Source organism: Poromitra crassiceps (genome assembly GCF_964638095.1).
Source record: "Poromitra crassiceps genome assembly, chromosome: 23".
Classification (NCBI taxonomy): Eukaryota; Metazoa; Chordata; class Actinopteri; order Beryciformes; family Melamphaidae; genus Poromitra; species Poromitra crassiceps.
In genome coordinates, this window is record NC_139639.1 from 10,203,163 (window position 1) to 10,230,072 (window position 26,910).

The 26,910-nt window shown below is 44.5% G+C and overlaps 1 protein-coding gene across 1 annotated transcript; it reads left to right on the forward strand.

Annotated features, from left to right (window-relative positions):
* slc39a6 (solute carrier family 39 member 6) lies at positions 1-26,851 on the forward strand. The gene is made up of 15 exons (XM_083658946.1): positions 1-80; positions 3,375-3,576; positions 4,582-4,816; positions 5,736-5,957; positions 6,477-6,593; positions 9,850-10,006; positions 13,901-14,032; positions 14,768-14,937; positions 15,180-15,374; positions 15,595-15,679; positions 16,341-16,417; positions 16,957-17,278; positions 19,704-19,784; positions 20,306-20,496; positions 22,527-26,851. The coding sequence occupies exons 2-15, from the start codon at positions 3,380-3,382 to the stop codon at positions 22,677-22,679; spliced, it is 2,334 nt and encodes a 777-aa protein (XP_083515072.1). The 5' UTR covers positions 1-80; positions 3,375-3,379; the 3' UTR covers positions 22,680-26,851.
* Positions 26,852-26,910: the final 59 nt, after the last annotated feature.

Consider the following 26,910-nt stretch of genomic DNA (forward strand, 5'->3'; position numbering starts at 1 on the left):
CAGCAGCAAGCGGGCCGAGCAGCACCGAGAAGCCTTTAGTTTACACATCGACCGGAGACGATCAAACACAACACTAAACGGTACGTTATCGTTAACACTAAAGTTTACAGTTCACATTGTATTATTTGGCTAGATGGCTCTCGCCTGTGGCAGCAGGCAGCGCGTGGGTCTGTGTGTTTAGTTTCCGGGTTCTTTGTGCACACGGCACCGGACAGGCTGGTGCAGAGCGCACAGATCCAGCGTGTTGTGTGTTTACCTCCTCTCTCAGTCTCACTCACACAGACAGACGGAGGAGTCGTGTTCTGTTCCAGCCGTGTTTCTGGAAGAGAGGTTTTCTAAATGTCATGTCTCCTGATCGTGTCACTGCAGGCAGGCAGGCCGTGCCTCCACAGCGCTGAGGCCGTGTCCAGGCCTCAGCTAGCAGGCAGCATGATCCCATCTGGTGTCCTCCTCTTGGAGGAGCATTAAACATGACCGAGGCTAGCAGGCTGGCTAATAAGCTAGCTAGCTAGCTTCATATCCGGAATTGATCGGGTGATTGTGCTTGGCTCTGCTAATGGCCCATGACCTTAACCTGGCCCTTTACACCAAACACAGTTATTCTAGTTTGCGTAGCACAGCATTTTGCCAAAGCGAAAGGTAGCTAAACCTAAAGGCTAGTTCAACTTGACGCTAGCCCAGATGCGCTGAGCCTGAGCGCACCCTTCTGGAGAATTACGCCAAACTCTATTCTAAAATGTGGCAGTTAAAACCCACCATAACTAGCCTGATAAATATATTCAATTGTCAACTTGACGCTAGCCCAGATGCGCTGAGCGCACTCTTCTGGATAATTACGCCAAACTCTATTCTAAAATGTGTCAGTTAAAGCCCACCATAACTAGCCTGATATTCAGACTGAATTGTCAATTCGTAAACTAATTTCCATCTTCTAATCTAGAACCGCCAAGTCCACAACTGTGGAATTGTCTGGAGCCAGGCTACCTGCTACCTACATCAAACCCAGAGAAGAGTTCCGACATCTCCATTCACTCCAATGGACCAGTTTTTTTTTCCAGGAAGTAGAAAGTGGAACTCTTGAGTAAAAAAAGCAGCACTGTCGAGTTGCAACAAAATAGACAGTTTGTGTTGTACTTTGAAAGGGTTTTTCATCCCTTGAAATGAATCAAATTGTACATTATCGGCTTTATTTTCGCATGCAAAAGTAGCGCGAGACCCATTCCTGGCTGTTCATTGGCTAATGAGTCTCGCATTTTGGTCCTCCGCTGACGCCACTCTCTTACTAGAGGACACTAATCAAACCCAAACCCTTTATAGATCTAGCCTAGCGTCACACGTTTTTGCCAATATTCTATCAAAATCCTGTTTCAACTGCTGCTACAAATGACGTGCTGTTTCCACCCGGTTTAATGGCTGAAACCACAAGCATAACCTCTTCTCTTTCTGGAGACATCTTGTTTTAATCATTCACTATAGCCTTTTCCCCTTTTCTTTACCAGAGAAGGGAAAATTACGTTATTGCTGGTGAAAAAGCTGCGTGCTGCTGTATGCCAAATCCGGACACTCCTCTCTGAACATGTATGCTCACTGCTAACGCTAGTTTTGCAGGGCTTTTCTTCTTTGGTATTTTATTCTTCTTCTGTGGTACCATCGCCCAAGCGCCTCATTGCTACTTTCTCTTATCAAAGGCACTTTCAGGTATTTGGACCTTTTATCATGCACATATTAATATGAAACTTTACACATAGACTGTCAGATATCTGCAAATAAAAGCGACTTGCGGCAGCTGACAATCGACCTCTTGAAGAGCCCGCAAAGAAGGAGGAAGTATGTCACTCATGTCCCCCAACTAAATGAAATGTGTCCGGGCTTGGCGAAGGTTCTGTTAGCTAAACTGCGACTCTTCTATTCAGTGTGCCGTACACCCACTTCATCCACAATACAATACAAACCTTTATCATTGATTTGACTTGTTCTCCTTATCCACCACCCACATTCTATTTCTATGTGAGCAGAATATTCAAATTAAGTTCTGTTAAGTTTGGTGGTGTTTGGTGGGTCATAGTTGGTGGTGCTTGTTGGCTCATTGGTAAGTTTGGTGGTGCTTGGTGGGTCATAGTTGGTGGTGCTTGTTGGCTCATTGGTAAGTTTGGTGGTGCTTGGTGAGTCATAGTTGGTGGTGCTTGTTGGCTCATTGGTAAGTTTGGTGGTGCTTGGTGGGTCATAGTTTGGTGGTGCTTGGTGGGTCATAGTTGGTGGTGCTTGTTGGCTCATTGGTAAGTTTGGTGGTGCTTGGTGGGTCATAGTTTGGTGGTGCTTGTTGGCTCATTGGTAAGTTTGGTGGTGCTTGGTGGGTCATAGTTGGTGGTGCTTGTTGGCTCATTGGTAAGTTTGGTGGTGCTTGGTGAGTCATAGTTGGTGGTGCTTGTTGGCTCATTGGTAAGTTTGGTGGTGCTTGGTGGGTCATAGTTTGGTGGTGCTTGTTGGCTCATTGGTAAGTTTGGTGGTGCTTGGTGGGTCATAGTTGGTGGTGCTTGTTGGCTCATTGGTAAGTTTGGTGGTGCTTGGTGAGTCATAGTTGGTGGTGCTTGTTGGCTCATTGGTAAGTTTGGTGGTGCTTGGTGGGTCATAGTTTGGTGGTGCTTGTTGGCTCATTGGTAAGTTTGGTGGTGCTTGGTGGGTCATAGTTGGTGGTGCTTGTTGGCTCATTGGTAAGTTTGGTGGTGTTTGGTGGGTCATAGTTGGTGGTGCTTGTTGGCTCATTGGTAAGTTTGGTGGTGCTTGGTGGGTCATAGTTGGTGGTGCTTGTTGGCTCATTGGTAAGTTTGGTGGTGCTTGGTGGGTCATAGTTTGGTGGTGCTTGTTGGCTCATTGGTAAGTTTGGTGGTGCTTGGTGGGTCATAGTTTGGTGGTGCTTGGTGTTGGTGGGTCCTTTATCCAGAATTTACCAGAAGACCCTCGTTAAAGGTCTCATGCATAAATTGTAAAAATGTCTCAAGTCTGGTCTTACTTTTCCATAGAGAATGGTGTCAGGAACTGACAGGCGCCACCAGGTGTTGATGCTACAATGAACCTTTATATTAGCTGGGTCCTTGGCTTTATGTTTCATTCTAGTAAATAATATTTTCCGTTCTCTCATAGTTGCTACTTAATACATTTTAGGCGCCTTTCAGTGAGTCTTGAGTTTTCAATATAAACCTTTTTGAACATTTTCAGCACATTTTTACAACACCGTGATAATACTAACAATTGTGGTCACTATAATCGTGATTTGATATTTTCATATCGTTTCATCTCTAGTCCTAATATTACAATATTGATTATATAACCTTTAACGCCTTATTTGATTTTAACCTGCCTTATTTGACCAGCAGGGAGGATGGATAAGGGGAAGCGTGGAGGCATCCTGGGCCTGTTGCTCCTCTTGGCCCTGTGTGTCCCGTGCTGTGAGGGGGGCAGTGGAGCAGGGTGCAGCCCGGACACAGACAGCACCGGAGTGGAGCTTCTGCCAGCTATGATCGATGCCCAGAGGGCAGAGCAGGGCCAGAGACAGCACCTAGAGGCTCTCTTCAACCGGTAAGCTGTCAACACATCAACACATGCCTATGTGCCCATATGCAGTGAAAAGTATAGGTTGTCCTTCCTCCACCCAATACCACAGCAGCAAGATTCACTTGTTAGCACTTGTTCAACCAGAGAAGAGGAATTAATCTGCTGGGGGGAATAGGGGTGAAGGGGGGGGGGGGGTTGATTCTGGACGATTATGAATCGATTCACAAATGTCAAAAATTGATTATTACATTATTTACATTTTCTGGGAAACGGAAGGTCAGATGGCGATGCCTGTAAAGACCTTTATGTATTTTTTCACCCCGAATCCAACGCAGCCGAAACAAAACGGTGTACGGCAGCCACTTCGGCCATAACCACGAAATAACTTGCAAACAAACGGTTAGAATATAACGAGAGATGTTCACGGGAGTAGAAAGCCCCTGAAGTAGCGAGGAAAGCGGTTTTGGGTCTGTTGCTATGGCCATAAACCATTTCGCTCTGCCTAGCAACGGTTTACAGCTGCCGTAAACTGTTCCGCTCTGCCTAGCAATGGTTTACAGCTGCCGTAAACTGTTTCACTCTGCCTAGCAACAGACCCGAAACAAGAAGGACGGCTTTCCTCGCTACTTCAAGGGGCTTTCTACTCTCGTGAACATCTCTCGTTTTATTCTAACAGTTTGTTTGGAAGTAATTTTATAATTTTGTGGTTATGGCCGAACTGGCTGCCGTAAACCGTTTCGTTTCACTTCCGCATGATACATGATTATTAAATCAAACATGTTTTAATGATACATGATTATTAAATCAAACATATGTTTTAATGATACATGATTATCAAATCAAACAGATATGTTTGAATGATACATGATTATTAAATCAAACAGATATGTTTTAATGATACATGATTATTAAATCAAACAGATATATTTTAATGATACATGATTATTAAATCAAACAGATATGTTTTGATACATGATTATTAAATCAAACAGATATGTTTGAATGATACATGATTATTAAATCAAACAGATATGGGCAGAATGGCACCATCTCTCTTGCGGGCTTAAAGCGTCTCTTGCAAAGTGTTGGGTTGGGTCGCATCAGGAGCGTCATGGTGCAACACCACGAAACAACTGATGACCGTCATCATCACCGCCATCACCACCACTACCACCATCACCATGACGACAACACCACCACGCAACACCAGAAACACGCCCACGCTGAGCCCTCAGAGCCCAGGAAGTTCCCAAAGACCCCCAAGGTAGGTCTGTCGTGATAACTACTGTATGTTGGTCAATATATTGTCCCAGAAATAATAGCGATAAAGGATATTATTGTCAATTTAAATTTGTTTGCCACTGATATAATGACTGATATAATAGCATATTTTCAGGATTGTCACCCATTTACTACTCCCCCATTGTACTTGGCCAATTAATTCCCCCTGCTGTCCCGGTCATAGCACCACCACCTCTGCTGATCTGGGGAGAGTTGTAGACTAGCACAGGTAAGGCTTCTTCCTCCGATACATGTGCAGTCACCAGCCCACGGAATCATGGAATTTGGTAATAAAAATGGAATCAACTGTAAAACATGGAATATTGCAGAATTTTCCACAACTAGAAATCTTGCACGCTTGATTTCTTGTCCTCTTCTCCCCCCACTTATACAGCGTAGCCTCAGCCAGGGAGGATATATATATTTAGAACACGGCTCTCTTGAATACTCGATTCTGATTGGTCAATCAACAAGATTCACCGGTCATTATTTCTCGACAACCGACCGCTGCTCTGCCACACCTGGATTAATCAGTTGATAAGAGCCTTTTGTCAGGAAACACTACTAATTAGGCCAACCAGTTGCAGCTGTGGTGTCTTGTGTGCCAATTACGAATGAAACCGCTTTGTCGTTGAAAACGCTATTAAAAAATCTATTTGAATAATTATTTTTGTCAGATTATTGAATGATTTAGTTGTAGGCCGTGTTCTAAGCGGGATAATGTATAGTGAGCCAGTGATTACTGGAAATCATTTGGGGAAAATAAAACTGATTTCATACACAGGTGAGGCGTTTCACCAGCAGACGAGAGGACAGAAGCAGCGTGACTACAAATGACAGCAAAAACTTGTCAGCATAGTTTTTCTGTGTGATTAATTGATTATTGTTATTACCCCCCCAAGGTCCCCAAGGGGCAGGACTCTTTAGGGAAGAAGGTGGAGAACTCAGACAGCCATCACAACCTCTACAACAAGAAGACCAGTCAGGAGCTGGGCACCACCCCCAGCTACACCACCCGTCTGATGGTGAAGAGACACGACAGCAGCCCCGACGCCAGTCCCACGCGCCCACACGTCACAGGGCTCTCTGCTACCAGGCTGCTGGGCAAAGAGCTGGACACAGAGGTAGGGCTGTGCCATATCCTATTCTTATCCATATATCATTACAGTTCATATTGATAAAGACTTCGTATCATAATGGAAGTATTGTGACTTGGTGATGTAATGACGTCACACCCTTACGCTGTGTGACGGGGTGACGTGCACATGGCAACAACAAGCATGGCTGACAGCGGCTCCACGGTGGAGTTAATTCCAAAAAGAGCATCATCAACAACAACAACAAATAGCAGTAATATTTGGAGGCTGTTTTGAAACAGTTTTGAATTTAAGTATCTTTATTGTCATTGTGCCAGCCAGGTAGAACAAAATTAGGTTGCGAACTTGCGACTCACATACGATTGATGCAATAAAAAAATAACGTTACGTAACTGTTCAGGGTTGTGCTGACATATAAAACTATAACACTTGTAATTGCAATTGTATGTTCTTGAAATGAATAATAAAATATTTTCAGTATTTGGTCATATTGTCAAGAATATAATTATCGCTGAAATACCCTGAAATATCATGATATTATTTTAGGGCCAAACCCAACCGCCTGCTGCTCTCAACCAAGAGGGTCATCATGATCACGACCAGGAACACTTTGATCAAGATCTTCACCACAACCGAAGCCAAGACCATCTGGAAAACGCAGAGGTAGGACTTTGTGTGTGTGTGTGTGTGTGACTGTGTGCACAGAATGACCCTTTAACAGTCAGTAAGCATCATACTGTATCCCCCAGGTTTTAAAGGAGATTTTAGAATGCTTTTCTAGAGGGCGCCTTAGGTCTTAAATGTAAAAATGTAGACCTTTAACTTTGAGATTCTCTAAAATAACAGTAGTAATTTTTTTTTAAAGCTTGATTTTTAGTTAATATGCAGTCAGGGTTGTCCTGAAATATATGAGTCATTGTCAGGATTTATTTTCTTGCAACCCCCCCAAAAAATCAAAGAATACACTAATGTCCCACACAATTTAGTTGGACGTTTTAATTTATAAGGCTAAAATCTTTACTTTACAAGGGGGGAAAACCTGCCTTTGGATTGGCATTTGCCTTAAAGCCAAACAGTAAAACTAAAGAACAATACAATAAATTCCTATATAAAAATAAATAAATAAAAACATATGTATAGATGAATTGAATCAGGCATTAATGTTAGCAAGTTATTTGAATTAAAATGATCCTAAACTATCCAAAACTTTGCCCCTTCCATTTTGTCTTTACTTACTTTCCTGGTTGGGTTGATAACGATCTTTTTCGACTTGCATGCTTATTACTCCATTCATGCTATCAAAACTGTTACTCATTGTTCAAATGTATGAATTTCAGTTTGGTAGCATTGGATTACCCAATTCAAATCTGATCAGAATCTCGTTTGTTAGTTTTGAAATGCCCAATTATTAGATTGAATCCAATCCTATTTCTGATGACTGAAATTTGATCAAAAGTTTAGGGAAAACTGAGCCTGGAAGACTGTGGTTGTACTTGGCTTCCCCCCGTGTGAATCAGAAGCAGGGCGTTACAGAACAACAAACACTCCCTGGGTAAATAAAGATTAGAAAAATAAACCGGGGCTGTAGAACAGAACAGCCTTGTTTGTCTAAGGATTCTGCAGCTGCTAAATCTTCTCAACATTGTCTGTGGCTGGAAGGTGAGATTATTGTACTGTAGCAGCCACGAGCTAAATGCTTATCTCTTAAAAACGTGTCAAAATAGGACGTGGGAGGTGAACTTTAATTCAGCATGGCAGCTATATGTACAGACATCAGATTACAAGATGAACATGCTTATTCATCCACAAGTTTACTTACAGAAAGCAAGATCTTCCCGACACTTTTCGAAATTTCTTTACATTCACTTCAGACATACATTCATATCACACAAGACACAGCAATAATAACCTCTATTTACCTTTCACCCGAACATCAAGTCATCAACACGACATTTGTTATAGAGGCCCCATGCTCTGGAGTGAATTAAGTCTTCAACTCCGATCCATAGCTTCTCATTCACTCTTTAAAAAGCACCTTAAAAAGCATCTTATCCATACATGAACCATCCAACCATCAATCCAATTCCCTCTCTGCCCTTGCCATTGTCACGTTCCTTGTTTTTCTTTTGCCTTCTTTTGTGTGCCCTCCTCTGATCTGTGTATATTGTCTCCTTATTCCTCCATACGCTCTGCTTTGTACCTTGTCTCCTTATTTATCTGCATAAGTCATTGTGTTAGCCTGGGGATGTCAATAGACTCATTTTCTGTTAGCCTATTGTAACTTTGTAATTTTTTTGATATGATTATTTTTTATATGATTTTGATTATACGATTATGATTGTTGATAGGGGTGGAACTCCGTACAAGCCCTGTGGGCTTCGTTCCCTCCTTGCACTGTTTTAATGTGTGCTAAATAAATAAACAAAACAAACAAACAAACTGTAGTGATGCCCAAGATGAGATTGGATTGGCTGGTAAATGCCATCCTGATCATGTGATCTCACATCCTCTTGCTCTATGCATTGTATCAGTCTGGACTCCAAGCCGTCCACAGTCATTTCAATAGGTGGGGGGTGGTGGGAGTCCTTCCCTTGATAGACAACTCTTTCAGCCAATCAGCGTCGCCGAATCCAGTCCTTCAGCCAATCGGCGTTGGATCCAGTCAAATCCAAACCCACTTGGAAGAACGGCAAACAGTCCAGGTGTTTTACACCAAATTTTGGCTCAACGTCTCACTAATTGCAACACAAGTGAACTTTAGTGTTCTAAATGACAGAAAAAAAGTCCCAAGAAATCCTACGTGGGGAAAGTTTTGAAAATCACCTAAATGTGATCCTACCAAAATGCCTTTTTAGTCTTTTTACAATGGAAGTCTATGGGAGGACTGTTCAAACCATGGCCACTTTGAACTGTCACTACTCTTTCATACTTTAAGCTAGAGACTCCATTCGAATATTATAAAGGTCGCCACGTTTAGTCCTTTATTGCTATCATTCAGATTTTTTTTTGTACTTTTTGAGAAATCGTCAATGTCCCAGCCATGACCAATGTGAGAGGGATGCTCGAGCAGATTGTAATGGAGCTGGCAATACGCAATATCGTTTATTTTCCCCATGAAGATCCGAGTCGTCATCAGATGGAAGACGGATTGGATACTTCTTCTTGAGTTTGTGCAACTTGGAAGCTCTGGCCTGCCTGCAGGTAACATCTTCACTCTCACCATAGAGACGATGGAGACCAGGAATACCTTCATGTCAGCTCTGACTCCCTCTTCTAACTGCAGATTCTCACGCACTTGTCCCAGGAGCTCTCTTGCCTCAGGATCAGTCATTCTACTTCTCCAACACCCTTTTCTTCCTATGCACATAGAACCCTGAGGTGTTGTTATGATGCTGTGTGCAGCCTCTTCTGAGAGCATGGCATGGTATAGTTGATGAATGTGTGCTTGTGTTGAAGCAGCAGCTCTCCTTGGGAGTTGTTGTGAGACACAAGCTGCTTGGACAAATGCGTCCGTGTCCTCACAGTCCAATACAAGTGTTCCAGTGTAGTTCCTGGTCCTCAGCTGAGCATAGGCAGAGATTAGTATTGTATCTGCCTCTGCATGCTTGAAGACATACCCTGCTTGCCATGTCAGTGTCCAGGTTGGTTGACGTTTCTCCCTCCTGGCAGTATATGATTTACAGATATGACCAGTAAATCAGGATCCTGCATAAGAGCACATGTACAGAATGTGCTAATGTATATCACTGATTTACTGTACATATTAACAGATTTAAAAAAAATATTTTAAACCTATGTGTTGCGTTGTTTTCCACTTACTCACTCACAGACAATGGTAACAGATCCTAAAATACTGAATTAATGGAGTTGTGACCTTGTTTTTTTCTTTTGTTTTTTGTTGTTGTTGTGTGTCTGTCAGTGTCTGAACGCGTCCACCATTCTGTCCTCCCATGGGATGTCCCAGGAAGGGGCGCTGACCCTGGTTGACTTCAGCTTCCTCTGCCCTGCCCTCCTCCACCAGATCGATGCCGGAGCCTGTCTGCTGCACGGAGATCCTCCTGAACACGGAGGGAGAGGTAGGAGCTGACAGGTCCACTCTGCATTCAAACGCACCATGCAGGAGTCCACTCATTCTGTGGTCAGAGAAACATTGGCTGATCATCACCACAGCTGCCTTGTGTCCTTGTTTTCTTGGAACATAAAAGTCTGCTGCAGTGGAGCCAGCAGCCAATCACATCTTAGCCTTGCTATTATGTGATTGACTGGAGTGGAGCCAGCAGCCAATCACATCTTAGCCTTGCTATTATGTGATTGACTGGAGTGGAGCCAGCAGCCAATCACATCTTAGCCTTGCTATTATGTGATTGACTGGAGTGGAGCCAGCAGCCAATCACATCTTAGCCTTGCAATTATGTGATTGACTGCAGTGGAGTCAGCAGCCAATCACATCTTAGCCTTGCTATTATGTGATTGACTGCAGTGGAGTCAGCAGCCAATCACATCTTAGCCTTGCTATTATGTGATTGACTCCAGCCGGGTCCAAAATTCCCATCCGCCAAGAGCCAGATGTCCTATCAAAAAGGGTCACCTGCCTCACTGAGTCACTGGCTGGCAACTTTTTGAGAAGATGTCAGGTCTCTGCCTCTCTCTTTGCTGCTGGAGAAGATGTCAGGTCTCTGCCTGTCTCTTTGCTGCTGGAGAAGATGTCAGGTCTCTCCTGTCTCTTTGCTGCTGGAGAAGATGTCAGGTCTCTCCTGTCTCTTTGCTGCTGGAGAAGATGTCAGGTCTTTGCCTGTCTCTTTGCTGCTGGAGAAGATGTCAGGTCTCTCCTGTCTCTTTGCTGCTGGAGAAGATGTCAGGTCTCTCCTGTCTCTTTGCTGCTGGAGAAGATGTTAGGTCTTTGCCTGTCTCTTTGCTGCTGGAGAAGATGTCAGGTCTTTGCCTGTCTCTTTGCTGCTGGAGAAGATGTCAGGTCTTTGCCTGTCTCTTTGCTGCTGGAGAAGATGTCAGGTCTCTCCTGTCTCTTTGCTGCTGGAGAAGATGTCAGGTCTCTCCTGTCTCTTTGCTGCTGGAGAAGATGTCAGGTCTCTCCTGTCTCTTTGCTGCTGGAGAAGATGTTAGGTCTTTGCCTGTCTCTTTGCTGCTGGAGAAGATGTCAGGTCTTTGCCTGTCTCTTTGCTGCTGGAGAAGATGTCAGGTCTCTCCTGTCTCTTTGCTGCTGGAGAAGATGTTAGGTCTTTGCCTGTCTCTTTGCTGCTGGAGAAGATGTCAGGTCTTTGCCTGTCTCTTTGCTGCTGGAGAAGATGTCAGGTCTCTCCTGTCTCTTTGCTGCTGGAGAAGATGTCAGGTCTCTGCCTGTCTCTTTGCTGCTGGAGAAGATGTCAGGTCTCTCCTGTCTCTTTGCTGCTGGAGAAGATGTTAGGTCTCTGCCTGTCTCTTTGCTGCTGGAGAAGATGTCAGGTCTCTCCTGTCTCTTTGCTGCTGGAGAAGATGTCAGGTCTTTGCCTCTCTCTTTGCTGCTGGAGAAGATGTTAGGTCTTTGCCTGTCTCTTTGCTGCTGGAGAAGATGTTAGGTCTTTGCCTGTCTCTTTGCTGCTGGAGAAGATGTTAGGTCTCTGCCTGTCTCTTTGCTGCTGGAGAAGATGTCAGGTCTCTGCCTGTCTCTTTGCTGCTGGAGAAGATGTCAGGTCTCTGCCTGTCTCTTTGCTGCTGGAGAAGATGTTAGGTCTCTGCCTGTCTCTTTGCTGCTGGAGAAGATGTTAGGTCTCTGCCTGTCTCTTTGCTGCTGGAGAAGATGTCAGGTCTCTGCCTGTCTCTTTGCTGCTGGAGAAGATGTTAGGTCTCTGCCTGTCTCTTTGCTGCTGGAGAAGATGTCAGGTCTCTGCCTGTCTCTTTGCTGCTGGAGAAGATGTCAGGTCTTTGCCTGTCTCTTTGCTGCTGGAGAAGATGTCAGGTCTCTGCCTGTCTCTTTGCTGCTGGAGAAGATGTTAGGTCTCTCCTGTCTCTTTGCTGCTGGAGAAGATGTTAGGTCTCTGCCTGTCTCTTTGCTGCTGGAGAAGATGTCAGGTCTTTGCCTGTCTCTTTGCTGCTGGAGAAGATGTCAGGTCTCTGCCTGTCTCTTTGCTGCTGGAGAAGATGTCAGGTCTCTCCTGTCTCTTTGCTGCTGGAGAAGATGTCAGGTCTTTGCCTGTCTCTTTGCTGCTGGAGAAGATGTTAGGTCTTTGCCTGTCTCTTTGCTGCTGGAGAAGATGTCAGGTCTCTGCCTGTCTCTTTGCTGCTGGAGAAGATGTCAGGTCTCTGCCTGTCTCTTTGCTGCTGGAGAAGATGTTAGGTCTCTGCCTGTCTCTTTGCTGCTGGAGAAGATGTCAGGTCTCTGCCTGTCTCTTTGCTGCTGGAGAAGATGTCAGGTCTCTGCCTGTCTCTTTGCTGCTGGAGAAGATGTTAGGTCTCTGCCTCTCTCTTTGCTGCTGGAGAAGATGTCAGGTCTCTGCCTGTCTCTTTGCTGCTGGAGAAGATGTCAGGTCTCTGCCTGTCTCTTTGCTGCTGGAGAAGATGTTAGGTCTCTGCCTGTCTCTTTGCTGCTGGAGAAGATGTCAGGTCTCTCCTGTCTCTTTGCTGCTGGAGAAGATGTCAGGTCTTTGCCTGTCTCTTTGCTGCTGGAGAAGATGTCAGGTCTCTCCTGTCTCTTTGCTGCTGGAGAAGATGTCAGGTCTCTGCCTGTCTCTTTGCTGCTGGAGAAGATGTTAGGTCTTTGCCTGTCTCTTTGCTGCTGGAGAAGATGTCAGGTCTCTGCCTGTCTCTTTGCTGCTGGAGAAGATGTTAGGTCTTTGCCTGTCTCTTTGCTGCTGGAGAAGATGTTAGGTCTCTGCCTGTCTCTTTGCTGCTGGAGAAGATGTTAGGTCTTTGCCTGTCTCTTTGCTGCTGGAGAAGATGTCAGGTCTCTGCCTGTCTCTTTGCTGCTGGAGAAGATGTCAGGTCTCTCCTGTCTCTTTGCTGCTGGAGAAGATGTCAGGTCTCTCCTGTCTCTTTGCTGCTGGAGAAGATGTCAGGTCTTTGCCTCTCTCTTTGCTGCTGAACACTGTGCACACATTGACTGTGAGCCAAATCAAAGCAAAAAGGGGACAGTATCAAACTTGGCTGTCTGCTGTGCTGCTCTACAGAAAAACGGTAGCGTCCGAACTTCTGTTTCTAGCTTAACATTCATTTAAACTTGATCCAGTGTCTAACATGATGCAATGTCTAACTGAGTGAGCAAGTTTTAAATCACCAGCGTACTTGATTGTATGAAAAAGCACAGAAAACATTAAAAAAAAAAGAATCCGGATAAAAATTGTTCATGGCAGCTACATTTCTTTTAGGTTTACCAACCCTTGGCAGGAAAGCCAAAAATGTAATTTTACACTCAAACACAATTAACGTTACAGCGAGCAGTCGGTCACAGCGTCAGTCAGTCACAGCGTCAGTCGGTCAGCGTCAGCAGTCAGTCAGCGTCAGCAGTCAGTCAGCGTCAGCAGTCAGTCACATCAGCAGTCAGTCAGCGTCAGCAGTCAGCTCACTCAAACAGGCAGAAAGTAGCAAGTTGATGCTGATTTCAGTGTAAAGTGTCTTTACAGTGTCTGTCAGCCTGTGCGCCTGATTCCAAAACTATTTTAACACTTAAACCGTTTTGTTAGCTACTGCCGAGATGACTACAAAAAACTAGCAAGGCACTGTCAAACATGACATAAGTCTGTTTACTGAGCCACAGACTAGGTGTGTTTACATCATCCAGATTTAGACACTAAAGTAAAGTCCCAATGTGGTTTTACTGGGCGGCTCACAGGTGAAACATTGTGGAAGTGTTTGTCTTTTTACTCAAGACAGACTCGAGTTAATAGTTGCTGAAGAACTTCCCTGTAATCCTCCATGGATATTTGTTACATTGTTATTCATTTACATGTATCTAAATCTGTTTTTTTTCTTTTCCCCAGATCATAAACATCATAAGCATGGTCATGGTCTCCATGGCAACCATGACCACTCGGTCCACGACCACTCGGACCACAACCACTCGGACCACGGCGAACACTCCAGTGGAGAAAGCAGTAAAAACATCACAATAGGTAAGATGGCCTGTCACTTCAAGGTGACGGAAGATGTTCCATTTATAGGAGCATTGCCCCATCACATCCCTGAACCGTGTCTGCAAGCAGGGTTAACGCTTAGCATAATGTAGCGTAGCCCCCTGTACACCTGGATCTAAGCCCCGCCCTAAAGAAGTGCTTCTCGCCTGCACACAACAGGTGCATCTTGCAGGCGCCGCCTCAACGCACCATGATCGAGTTCAGTTGTGTCTTGAACAAAGATCGAGTGAGATGAACATATTTCTTCAGCTCAATTAAAGTGTTCAAGAAGACTATTGTGTGTAGGGATGTTCCTTGTGACTAATTCCCCTGTCGACTAAACGAAAATTTAAATGTTGACTATAGTAAGAAAATGATCAGAATTGAGCAGTTTAACCTATAAGGTTAAAACATTGCCTGAAAAAATATTGTGTGTATTTAAGAGCTATTTGAAATGGTTAATTATGTTCTTCAATAACTAAATTCTGTGTGGTGCTGTTCATTATGAACATAGCACATTACAAAACATGACAACTCACCCCAACACTGGCTGCGTAACATCATTAGACACAGTTACCGGCGTTGTACATTATTAATTAAATTATTACTTTAACTGACTAGTGTTTCTGGTGCCGACTAGCAAGGCTCGCTGATGTTAAACTTTAAACGTTTAATCCACTAGTCGTCGGGCACACCCATAATGTGCGTGTGCGTGTGTGTCTGTGTCTGTTGCAGCGTGGGTGGGGGGCTTTGTGTCCATCACAGTGATCAGCCTGCTGTCTCTGGGGGGCGTGGTTCTCATCCCGCTGATGAACAGAGTCTTCTTCAAGTTCCTGCTCAGCTTCCTGGTGGCTCTGGCTGTGGGCACGCTGAGCGGAGATGCCTTCCTGCATCTCATCCCCCACGTGAGTCCACCTTAACACCTCATCCCCCACGTGAGTCCACCTTAACACCTCATCCGCCCTGCGACTAGGGAGGGGGATCGTACATTTTTATTGTTATCAGTATCATTTTCGAGAATGTTTAACTATCTGAATCTTTATCGATACTTTTCTATTTGGTGGAAAGACAACAAATTCTTAACAGAACTGGTATTGCTTTTATTGCTTAATTGTGAGTGTGATTGTGTTGTCTCTGTATGCTCCAGTCTCAGGGAGGCCACCACCATCATCACCACGAGGACTCTGGGATAGAGACGGCGGGCCATCAGTTCCATGAGGAGGGCGAGGAGAACCTGGACGGCGTGTGGAAAGGCCTGACCGCTCTGAGCGGCGTCTACTTCATGTTTCTGATCGAACACTTCCTCACGCTCGGCAAGATGTACAAGGACAAGAAGCAGAAGGTGCAAACTCCCATCAGTTTATTTTTGTACTTTATTCACATGGTGTATCCAGTGTATCCATTTAAAACACATTTTATAATGCCTCTTAATGTCTGGTTCCCAAACTGTGGTCGTGGTCCGCCAGGCTCTGCCTGGTGGTCCGCCAGAGAATTGCAAAAAATGAATAAAAAAATAAGAATACAGACAACAGTTTTCACATATACACATGCCACCCAAACAGATCCAGAAGAAGTGGGATCAGAATGATTCAGCGGATCTGGAGAAGCAGCAGGCGCTGGAAGAAAGCCACCTCAAGCCAACAGAAGGTACAAGACTCGGGAGAGGAGAAATGCTTCACAATACTGGAAAAATATATTCTATTTTAATATCTTTAGCAATTAGGATATTTATTACATCAATTGTGGACACAACATTTTATATGCACTGAAAGAGTACAAAAGATAAGTGCAATTGTGTAGGGCAATAATGTTGGTTACAAGAAAATGTGTTCTCTTCAGGCACAGCAGCACAACACCTTGTTGAGGCTTGTTGAAATGTGAAACTGCTTAGTTACCACAGAGGAAAACGTCTCCAGCAGCTTAGTTACCACAGAGGAAAACGTCTCCAGCAGCATAGTTACCACAGAGGAAAACGTCTCCAGCAGCATAGTTACCACAGAGGAAAACGTCTCCAGCAGCATAGTTACCACAGAGGAAAACGTCTCCAGCAGCATAGTTACCACAGAGGAAAACGTCTCCAGCAGCTTAGTTACCACAGAGGAAAACGTCTCCAGCAGCTTAGTTACCACAGAGGAAAACGTCTCCAGCAGCTTAGTTACCACAGAGGAAAACGTCTCCAGCAGCTTAGTTACCACTGAGGAAAACGTCTCCAGCAGCTTAGTTACCACTGAGGAAAACGTCTCCAGCAGCATTGTGATGTCCCTTTGTATTTATGTATTTATTTTGTACTCTGGCATCGTGTCTCCAGCTCCTCCTGACATCGAGAGCAACGGTGCCGGCGTGTTTGGTGAACACACAGGCAGTGGCATGGCGGAAGAGGAGCAGGTGATGCTTTTTTTTATTTTTTATTTTTTTTATTTTTTTTATTTATTTATTGATTGATTGATTGATTGATTTATTTTTCATTAACCATTTATCAAACAAAGTATAAGGCACATCACACAGTACATTACAAAACAGCACAAGACGTATCACAGGTGGATGTCAACAGTATTAACCAACAAACTATAGGAAGCACAAAAGACATGGCAGACGGTAAAGAAGGGTAGGGGGGGGGGGGTGAACCAGTCAAGCACATTTGAAATCTTTGGAGGGTTGGTGAAATGTGAGTGGGCCGGGGTGGAGAGAGAGGAACGGGGACAAGGTGTTTTGGAATGGTGTCATATTGTCCTTAACTCATTCCCCGCCAGGGTTTCTGACCATCTTCAAGTCATCTTTCTATGACTTTGAAAACACTGAATATCCCAAAAGACAGAACAAAGTCTCTGCTATCAGGGAAAAAAGTGTGTTTCTGCCTTCTTCCATTTAGTTTAGTTTTGTTCAGTCTTTCCATTTGAGTTAAATGGTTGTCTTGGCTGGAGCAGGTGATGCTGGCGCCCCCGGTGGCAGTGGTGACACCGCAGGGCTACGCCCAGGCAGGCGGCGCCGCGGGCTACACAGCGGAGGACTGTGAGAACAAATGCCACTCCCACTTCCACGACACAGTGGGCGGAGCCGACAACATGCACCATCACCACCACGACTACCACCACATCCTGCACCACCACCACTCCCAGAACCACCACCCGCACAGCCACGCCCAGGTCTACGACCAGCAGCACTTCCAGCAGGCCGGGGTGGCCACGCTGGCCTGGATGGTCATCATGGGAGATGGCCTGCACAACTTCAGCGACGGCCTGGCTATCGGTGAGCGCCTTGTTCTGATCATTAGGGATGGGTATCGTTTGGATTTTATCAATACCGGTACTGCTTATCGATACCGATACTTATCGATACTCTTATTATCGTAGTACTCTCCATAATTTGGTGCAAAATATAAAGACATGCCATGAAAAGATGTGAAAAGATTCAACTGTTATTTTGTGATTACTTATTATTACCGTAAATTCCGGACTATAAGCCGCACCGGTGTATAAGCCGCACCTGCAAAGTTGACTATTTTTTTCTTATATAAGCCGCACCGGACTATAAGCCGCGGGTGTTTTAATGGTATTTTTTTTTTTTTTTTTTTTTTTTTTTTATGTTTAATTACCATATGTAAGGGTTCATGCACAGAGGGGATTGTCGGGAAAGAGATGGCTGTTTGAGGAAGCTCCCATTTATTAACATTTCAACAAAACAACATAACACAACACCACCTGTGTTGTTTTTTACAGTGCACACAGTGTCATACAGTGTGGTGAAAAGAGGGCAAGAGAGGAAATTAAAACTTATTATAGTTATATAGGATTTATAGTTAGAAAGAGTGATAAAAAAGAGAGATTTTTTTTTTTTTTTTTTTTTTTTTTGGAAAAAATCCATAGATAAGCCGCACCGTTATATAAGCCGCAGGGGCCAAAAAAGGCCAAAAAACGGGAAAAAAGGTGCGGCTTATAGTCCGGAATTTACGGTACAAGTTAAATTCCTGAGAAGGCCTATTTCACCGCTGTGAATATGATGGTACCGATCCCTACTGGTGATAATAGTGTACTGCAGGAATCAGTCCGGAAGACCTGGGCGTCAGCACTTCCAGCTCTGGACCTTCACTGCAGCCGCCCCCACCCTCTGAAACGCCCTCCCCAGCCATATCCATCAGGCAGACACTCTGCCATCCTTCAAAAAAGCCTCCAAAACCAGTGCCTCACACTGGGTTGAACTGTTTAAACCATTGCTGTTTAAACTGTTTAAACCAGTGCCTCACACTGGGTTGAACTGTTTAAACCATTGCTGTTTAAACTGTTTAAACCAGTGCCTCACACTGGGTTGAACTGTTTAAACCAGTGCTGTTTAAACTGTTTAAACCAGTGCCTCACACTGGGTTGAACTGTTTAAACCAGTGCATCACACTGGGTTGAACTGGTTAAACCAGTGCTGTTTAAACTGTTTAAACCAGTGCCTCACACTGGGTTGAACTGTTACTTTAAACCAGTGCTGTTTAAACTGTTTAAACCAGTGCCTCACACTGGGTTGAACTGTTTAAACCAGGGCCTCACACTGGGTTGAACTGTTTAAACCAGTGCCTCACACTGGGTTGAACTGTTTAAACCAGTGCCTCACACTGGGTTGAACTGTTTAAACCAGTGCCTCACACTGGGTTGAACTGTTTAAACCAGGGCCTCACACTGGGTTGAACTGTTTAAACCAGTGCCTCACACTGGGTTGAACTGTTTAAACCAGTGCCTCACACTGGGTTGAACTGTTTAAACCAGTGCCTCACACTGGGTTGAACTGTTTAAACCAGTGCCTCACACTGGGTTGAACTGTTTAAACCAGTGCCTCACACTGGGTTGAACTGTTTAAACCAGTGCCTCACACTGGGTTGAACTGTTTAAACCAGTGCCTCACACTGGGTTGAACTGTTTAAACCAGTGCCTCACACTGGGTTGAACTGTTTAAACCAGTGCCTCACACTGGGTTGAACTGTTTAAACCAGTGCCTCACACTGGGTTGAACTGTTTAAACCAGTGCCTCACACTGGGTTGAACTGTTTAAACCAGTGCCTCACACTGGGTTGAACTGTTTAAACCAGGGCCTCACACTGGGTTGAACTGTTTAAACCAGGGCCTCACACTGGGTTGAACTGTTTAAACCAGTGCTGTTTAAACTGTTTAAACCAGTGCCTCACACTGGGTTGAACTGTTTAAACCAGTGCTGTTTAAACTGTTTAAACCAGGGCCTCACACTGGGTTGAACTGTTTAAACCAGTGCCTCACACTGGGTTGAACTGTTTAAACGTGAAAAACAGAATTTGCTGATAAGGAGCCTGGAGCTCAGCAAGCGTTTCATGAGTGTAAACGCAGATGAAAAAGCATGACGTTGCCCCGGCAACGCTTCCTGGTTCAAAAGTAGTTTCATGTCACTAAGCTGGACATTTTGAAGAAAAGGCAATCGGAGCGTCTGGGCTGAACTCAGGTGTGAATATGAGAAAATGTATGAATGTGAACTGAAGCAGGGCGAGACTGAAGAAGAGAGTGCTTGCTCAGCTCAGCAGGCTTTGGATGGGAAAATAAACAGTCAATGGTTTTGCATCGCTGACGTGCATCTTCTGCATCACATTGACTTTTCATTGTTCTTCCAGGAGCTTGACTTTTCATTGTTCTTCCAGGAGCTTGACTTTTCATTGTTCTTCCAGGAGCTGCCTTCACTGAGGGTCTGTCCAGCGGCCTCAGCACCTCGGTGGCTGTCTTCTGCCACGAGCTGCCTCATGAGTTGGGTGAGTCTCTTCTCTTTCTCACCGAGTCATCTGCACTTTAAGGTACTTGAGACTTGACGTTAATGACTTGACTTTGACTTGAAAAGGTTTCTAAAGTCTTGAGTTGAGATCTTGTTTGTGTAAATGACTTGATTACATTTGGTTCTAGCTGAATTGTATTTCAGTTTTCTGAATTTGCATGGAATCATTGAATTGATTGAAGTTGAAACTGATTATAGAAATCAAACTCATGATGCTCTTACCAAGTTTTTATCTTAATAAAAGTAGATATTTAGTTTCCTTTAAGATATTAACATGATACTGGACTCTTGATTTGTTCTGACTTGACTTGCTGTTCTACATGTGGACTTGAGACTTGACGTTAATGACTTGGACTTGACTTGTAACCTACATTTTGACCTGAGACTTGACTTGAGCTCTGGGCTTAGTGTGTTTGATACCATCCACTGGAGTGAAGTGTTTGACTCTGTTTCCCAGGTGACTTTGCATCTGGAGTGAAGTTGTTTGACTCTGTTTCCCAGGTGACTTTGCGGTGCTACTGAAGGCGGGCATGACGGTGCGTCAGGCCATCCTCTACAATGTGCTGTCGGCCATGATGGCCTACTTGGGCATGATAGTTGGCATCGTCATCGGGCATTATGCAGAAAACATCGCCATGTGGATATTCGCGCTCACTGCAGGCCTCTTCATGTATGTGGCCCTGGTGGACATGGTGAGTCAACAATACAACTCTCTTCTTTCATATTCTTTTATTGTTGTTGTTGTTGTTGTTGTTGTTGTTGTTGTTGTTGTTGTTGTTGTTGTTGTTGTTGTTGTTATTATTATTATTAATTATTTACAAAATAACTCGCTGAGATAAATTATCTTGTTTCTTAAGAGAGAGACCTGGCCAAGGAAACGGCATCAAAAACATACATAAATGTTACAGACAAACAACATAAAAATGATTTAAATACACATTAAAAGTAAGTACGGAAGTAACGTTAGTTGCTGTGGTGCTTTTGAGGCGCTGTGAGCAATTCCTGTGCCAGGTGGCCATGTTGGGAAAGTAGTTCTGGCTATGTATTTACTTAGAAAATTACCGTTTCTTGTCATTTTGGATTATTATTTCATAGTGTGGTGAGTACACATGTCCATAGAGCATTTTGGCGCTGTTGAAATGTGTATTGTTGGTGAGTGAACGAGGGTATGCTGCTGTACCAGTCGACTACCATTCATTGTGCTAAGCTAACTAGCAGGAGGGGCGCATCGCATCTTGTACTGCACGCACAGAGAAGAGAAAGGCATCTATATTCTCGTCTTACCATCGGGAATATGGGCGAATCTCCCAAAATGTTCCTTTAAATACAAATAAATGTAAAACATATGAACAGAGTATTAACAGCAAAGTGTGGCAAAGTACAAAGTTAGCAAGGTAAATACAAAGTTGCCAAAAATACAGTTGGCTAGTAATTAGTAACAAGTTAGTAGTCAATCATTTTCCACGTCAAATGTGGTCTGGAGTGAAACGGCTCCTCCCCTCCCATCGTACACACTGAGCAGCTGGCTCCTCCCCTCCCATCGTACACACTGAGCAGCTGGCTCCTCCCCTCCCATCGTACACACTGAGCAGCTGGCTCCTCCCCTCCCATCGTACACACTGAGCAGCTGGCTCCTCCCCTCTCATCGTGCACACTGAGCAGCTGGCTCCTCCCCTCCCATCGTACACACTGAGCAGCTGGCTCCTCCCCTCTCATCGTGCACACTGAGCAGCTGGCTCCTCCCCTCCCATCGTACACACTGACAAGCTGGCTCCTCCCCTCTCATCGTACACACTGATTAGCTGGCTCCTCCCCTCTCATCGTACACACTGAGAAGGTGTTCAATAGACCCTTCTCACGGGGGCCATTTTGTGTCGAGAAGCCAGGGTAAACACAGGTGCAAGCAAAACACTAATGAGGGTTTCCAAATTCCAATCATGGAAGTTGGAAACCCTCATTAGTGTTTTGCTTGCACCTGTGTTTACCCTGGCTTCTCGACACAAAATGGCCCCCGTGAGAAGGGTCTATTGCCAGAGTGTGTTCACAGCAAGTCTGCAGCAGCTGTTTGTTGACGCAGCAGCAGCAGGTCATGTGATGTCCACCCCTCAGCTTGTCGGGACACGGTGGCCTTCAGAGCCAGATGGCCACTTTTCTCACACAGCTTCTGTGAAGCTGCAGACTCTACAGGACAGCTGTCACAAACAACTGGCATCTGGAAGAACAGTGATGTTTGTGTTGTTGAAGACTGCCCTCTAGTGGCCACTGGCATGTAGAATGGCCTCTTTAACAGAGATGTGTTCCATTTTTTTCCCCAGGGACTTTAAGTAAATGGTATTGATATTAGTGATATTGATATTGGTATTATTGATCAATGGTGTTCTGGAGCAGTAAACTCCTTACTTCCTGCCTATTTGAGTCTCCTGCTATTAATTTGACTGAGACATTGTTAATAGTTTCATTTGTTGACATCATCACTGATGACATTGTTAATTAGGGCAATCACCTAATAATAATAAAAAATCCGGCTCCGTCAGGTCACCCGCACGGGTGCTCTTTACACTTCTGAAAGTTTCAGCAATGTAAAACAGCACAGCAATGCCATGCTCCCTTTTATATATCGATAGATAAACACGTGTAGATCAATGTCAATGTGTGTTGTTTTATATATCGATAGATAAACACTTGTAGATCAGTGTAAATTGATGTTGCATATTTTCCTCAGGTACCAGAGATGTTGCACAACGATGCCGGGGACCACGGCTTCAGCCACTGTGGCTTCTTCCTGCTGCAGAACGCTGGCATCCTGCTGGGCTTCTGCATTATGCTGCTGATCGCCATCTTTGAACACAAAATCCAGCTGGACCTGGGCTACTGAAGCACGCCTTTTAATCACACGCCCACATGCATTCCACTGTGTGCAGGTCTCCATCTGAAGTCTTTTTTTTATTTATTGTCCTAAACTGATGGGGTCGGGCCAGCTCTCTTTCCATTCACTTTTTATACCATATCTATTGATGCATATACTGTATGTAGTTCTGCACTACATTCTGCCACATTCACGTCCTGTCGGAAGAAGCAGAGGGATGGGATGACGTCTTGCTGTTACAACTTTGAAATATTCACGTGTCCAACTCGTTGGAGCAGCCGCATCCAAGATGGCGTTCATATGGTCAATAATTGCCATTAACGAATGACCTTAAAATCAATCCTAGACGAGCTGCAGTGGATATTGCACATATCACTTTTTGATTGTATTACTGTGAACTGATCATTTAGATTTTGATGACCTCAGACTGCTGACGTCAGTGAGTTTGCTGCCTGTGTTGACACACTTCTGCAAGATTTGTGACATCAGAGCCTACAACAAACTCCCACATGTCCTCCTCCTAATTACCACTAGGAGGCGTACGTGAATGTGTTTTTCCCTATTGGCAGCTTGCTGTATTTACAGTAGAGCCATATGAGGTGCAGGCAGCATTAGCAACATGCTTCTGCTACTCAATCAGACCTGCTCAGTATTCCAGTGGAAAGACAAAATACCACAGCAGCCCCCCCCCTACAGTATACTGTAGGTACGACATGGTCCTGATACTACCATACCCTTAGTAAGAGCAGGATAGGCAGAGTGGTCCTGGTGGTGCTATGTTCAAATACATGAGACCTCTTCCAGTGACCATGGGCAAATTGAAATGTCTGAGCTTCTCTGGAAAGTCTATTTCAGAAAGTGTTGATTCTCTCAGTTGCTCAGCAGGTGACTCGGGCACAATGTACCTGCTACTACAGCTTCTTTCTCACTTGGCAGAAATTTGAATATTTGTTTGCATGGAGGTAGTAAAACAGGGTTGGCGTCAGTTACAGTTGACCCAAGGAATCGGAATAGGCCTACAGGAAACTGAATTGAAACTTCAGGAAGTTGAATTGAATTCATTGATATTTTGTGAAAATCCACGTTTCTTGTTTTTATGCCTCTGCCAGGCCAGAGGCATAATGGATGATTGTTTCATGCTCGTTAACGTGATCTCTCAGAAACGCCTTGATGAAATTTATTCACATTTGGCTGAAACGTCAAAGTCTGGACAGTGGACACTCGCTTGTTTGGCGGAGGCATATATCCGCGGTGCGGTCGTTCTAGTTTCTTATGATGCTGTTACAGAATATCATAAAATGGTAAAGCTACATTTCAGGTGGCATTTAATGGGTAACATAATTGTAAATCCATACTTTCTGATTGTGTTGGACACAAAGTTTGATTTATAATGTTTAGTGAGTTGAGACAAGCGATCTTAGATTTAAATTTTCATGCAATTGAATGTAATTCAATTTTGTTTCCCCTCATTCCAATTCACATTGTGTTCCTTAGAGCTGGGTGACGTTCACACTCCACTCGCCCTGCTCTCAATTCCCTTGCTGAAAGGAGTGAGCTTGTAGTGTAGCACATACAGAGGAGCTTGTAGTGGAGCACATACAGAGGAGCTTGTAGTGGAGCACATACAGAGGAGCTTGTAGTGGAGCACATACAGAGGAGCTTGTAGTGGAGCACATACAGAGGAGCTTGTAGTGTAGCACACACAGAAGACTGACCAAGTGGCTGATACACAAAAGGAGACGATGACATGGAAAATGTAGGATCGCGTCTCAGCTGGTCTTTGTTGGACATCTTGACGAATCTTTGCTGAAGAAACCACTGAAGAAGCATACAACTGTTGGAGAGCTCTTATCCAGATAACTGTTATATAATCTTAAAAACTGACTTGGAGAAGGTTTCATGAGGAAAGAAATTTTAATTTTCAAAAAAATTTACATTTAGTAACTGCAACACAGTCTGAAGATCTGTAAAACAAACCTGCATTCTAACCTCGCAAAACTGCCTATTCTGAGAATTTGGCACAATTTTTGTTACAAGAAAGAGTGAGATATCTCTGATGAAATAACTGGAAATGATACCATTATTGTTACACTTTGAATGCATTGAAAGAGAGCTGACCCGTCACCCTGTTCTTGGAGAGAGGTGTGAGGACTCACCTGAAGGTGTGATGACTCACCTGAAGGTGTGATGACTCACCTGAAGGTGTGATGACTCACCTGAAGGTGTGCTGACTCACCTGAAGGTGTGATGACTCACCTGATCTAGAGGGAGTAGTTTGAAACCTGCTTATTTCCTATCAGCTGTTAGCAAACCCCAACAGGAAGTAAGCTAGGGGCAATTTAGAATGTGAAGTTAAAACTGTCTATTTAATTTGTCTCTTCATCCCTGTAGTTCTTTGCCTCCTATCCAGCCCCGCCCCCATAGGAATCACAGTTGCACTGGCCATATGGCTCTGGACCTAAGCCCATCCACTGTGGCTAGTCTGTCCGGGACACCTGATTGGCTGGTCGGTGTAGGAGGTGGGACCTAATCTAACATTACAGAGAGCTGCAAAAACACGCCTGTATGTTAAATAGCTACGTTAGCTAAGGCCACTACTGCTGCTGTAACCACTTTGTTGTCCTGCTTTGCTACTGCAATTGGTCAGAGTTCGATGATTGACACAGACGGCAACCAATCGGTTGCGGCAGAAAAATACGTAAAATCAGTGGTGGACAGGCTTGTGTCCAGACCCTAGTGAAGGATTCATTGGGGCTGGATACCAGACTGTAGTTCTTGGACCCACAGACAATACTGTCTCCAGAGTCAGCTGTGTCTCCAGAGTCAGCTGTGTCTCCAGAGTCAGGTGTCAGTTGACGCAGCGAGCTCCTCTGTCTCTGGCTGATAACGAGTTTGTAATATATTCAAAAAGCTGTTTGTAGCTCCACAGGGGGCGTTCTATTCATATGTTGTTGCCAGTATGACAGTGACATTAAGTTGACACTAAATTCTAAGTGGTATTAAAAAAAAGTCTCAAATGCAACTTTGAGAACCCTGGGGGTACCCTGTCGAGAGATACATAACTCGGTTCCTCCATGCCGCAATTTTCACTAATCAGGAAATCGCAGAGCGATTTCCCCCCAAAAAACAAACGTTGGTAAATGATTCTACTGAGTGGAAATGGTGCGGTGCTCCTGCTTTCCGGGCCGTGGATAGAAATCTGTTGGTTGCTCTCCATATTGTTTCCACAGACTGGCCAGTTGAGGCTGATTGTTAACAATAAGAGGCAACAGAGCTCGCTGTGTCAACAGACGGCCGACTCTGGAGCCAGTATTGTCTGTGGGCCCAAGTGCTACAGGGATGGAAGACACACATTTATATGAAGGTCCAAAATCGCCAAAGTTATCTCTTCATTTAGGCCTTGGATTAAAATCCGTCTGTAACATTTGGACCAAGCGTTCCCCGTCTGGTTCTTTAGACATGAAGTGCCATATCTCCTGTCAGCTCCATGAAGCCACCTGGCCATAAAGTCACGTTCGGACATTTTGTGTCAAAATAACGGATTCATTGTGAGTCTCGTTTTTGATGTCAAGCCTGTTCCAAAATGTCGGAGCACGTGGGTCTGGTTAAGAAGGACTTGAGTTTTAGCCTGTCAGACATGTTGGATCTGTTGCGTAACCTCCCTGTAGAGGTCAAAACTAATTGACTGAACCCCCCCCAAGGAACCCCATTTGAGACCACTGCTCTAGTCTGTCCTTAATAGTCTCAAAACATGACTTTCTGGGCATGAGAGAAGAAGAGGCAAACCTTTAGTTTTTATTCCATGTTTTCACAATGTAGTTTTGAAAACCTCCACATGCGTCTGCCTGTCTTGAGTGCTGAAAACAGTTGTTCAGTGGTTAGTCTGTTCAATAGATCATTTGTCCTGTGAAGTTTCCCAGAAGACATGTTGATGTGGGATCTCTGCAGCGCTCCCATCACGTCTCATTTGGCCGATGATGATCTGAAAGACACAACTGAACCCAGATGCTTGATGCTTTTGTCAAAACTGCCTGACAGTTCTGTCAGTGGGGAATCAAACCCTCAACCTTGACAGTGTTAATCTTGTTTTATGAGCTGAACAGGGAATCGAACCCGTAACCCCGACAGTGTTCGTAATACTCACTCCCTTTTGAGCTTCACGGAATCAACGTGACTATTGAGTCCTGGGGGGGGGGGGGCGGAGGTGTTGGGGTGGTTCAGTCAATTAGTTTTGACCTCT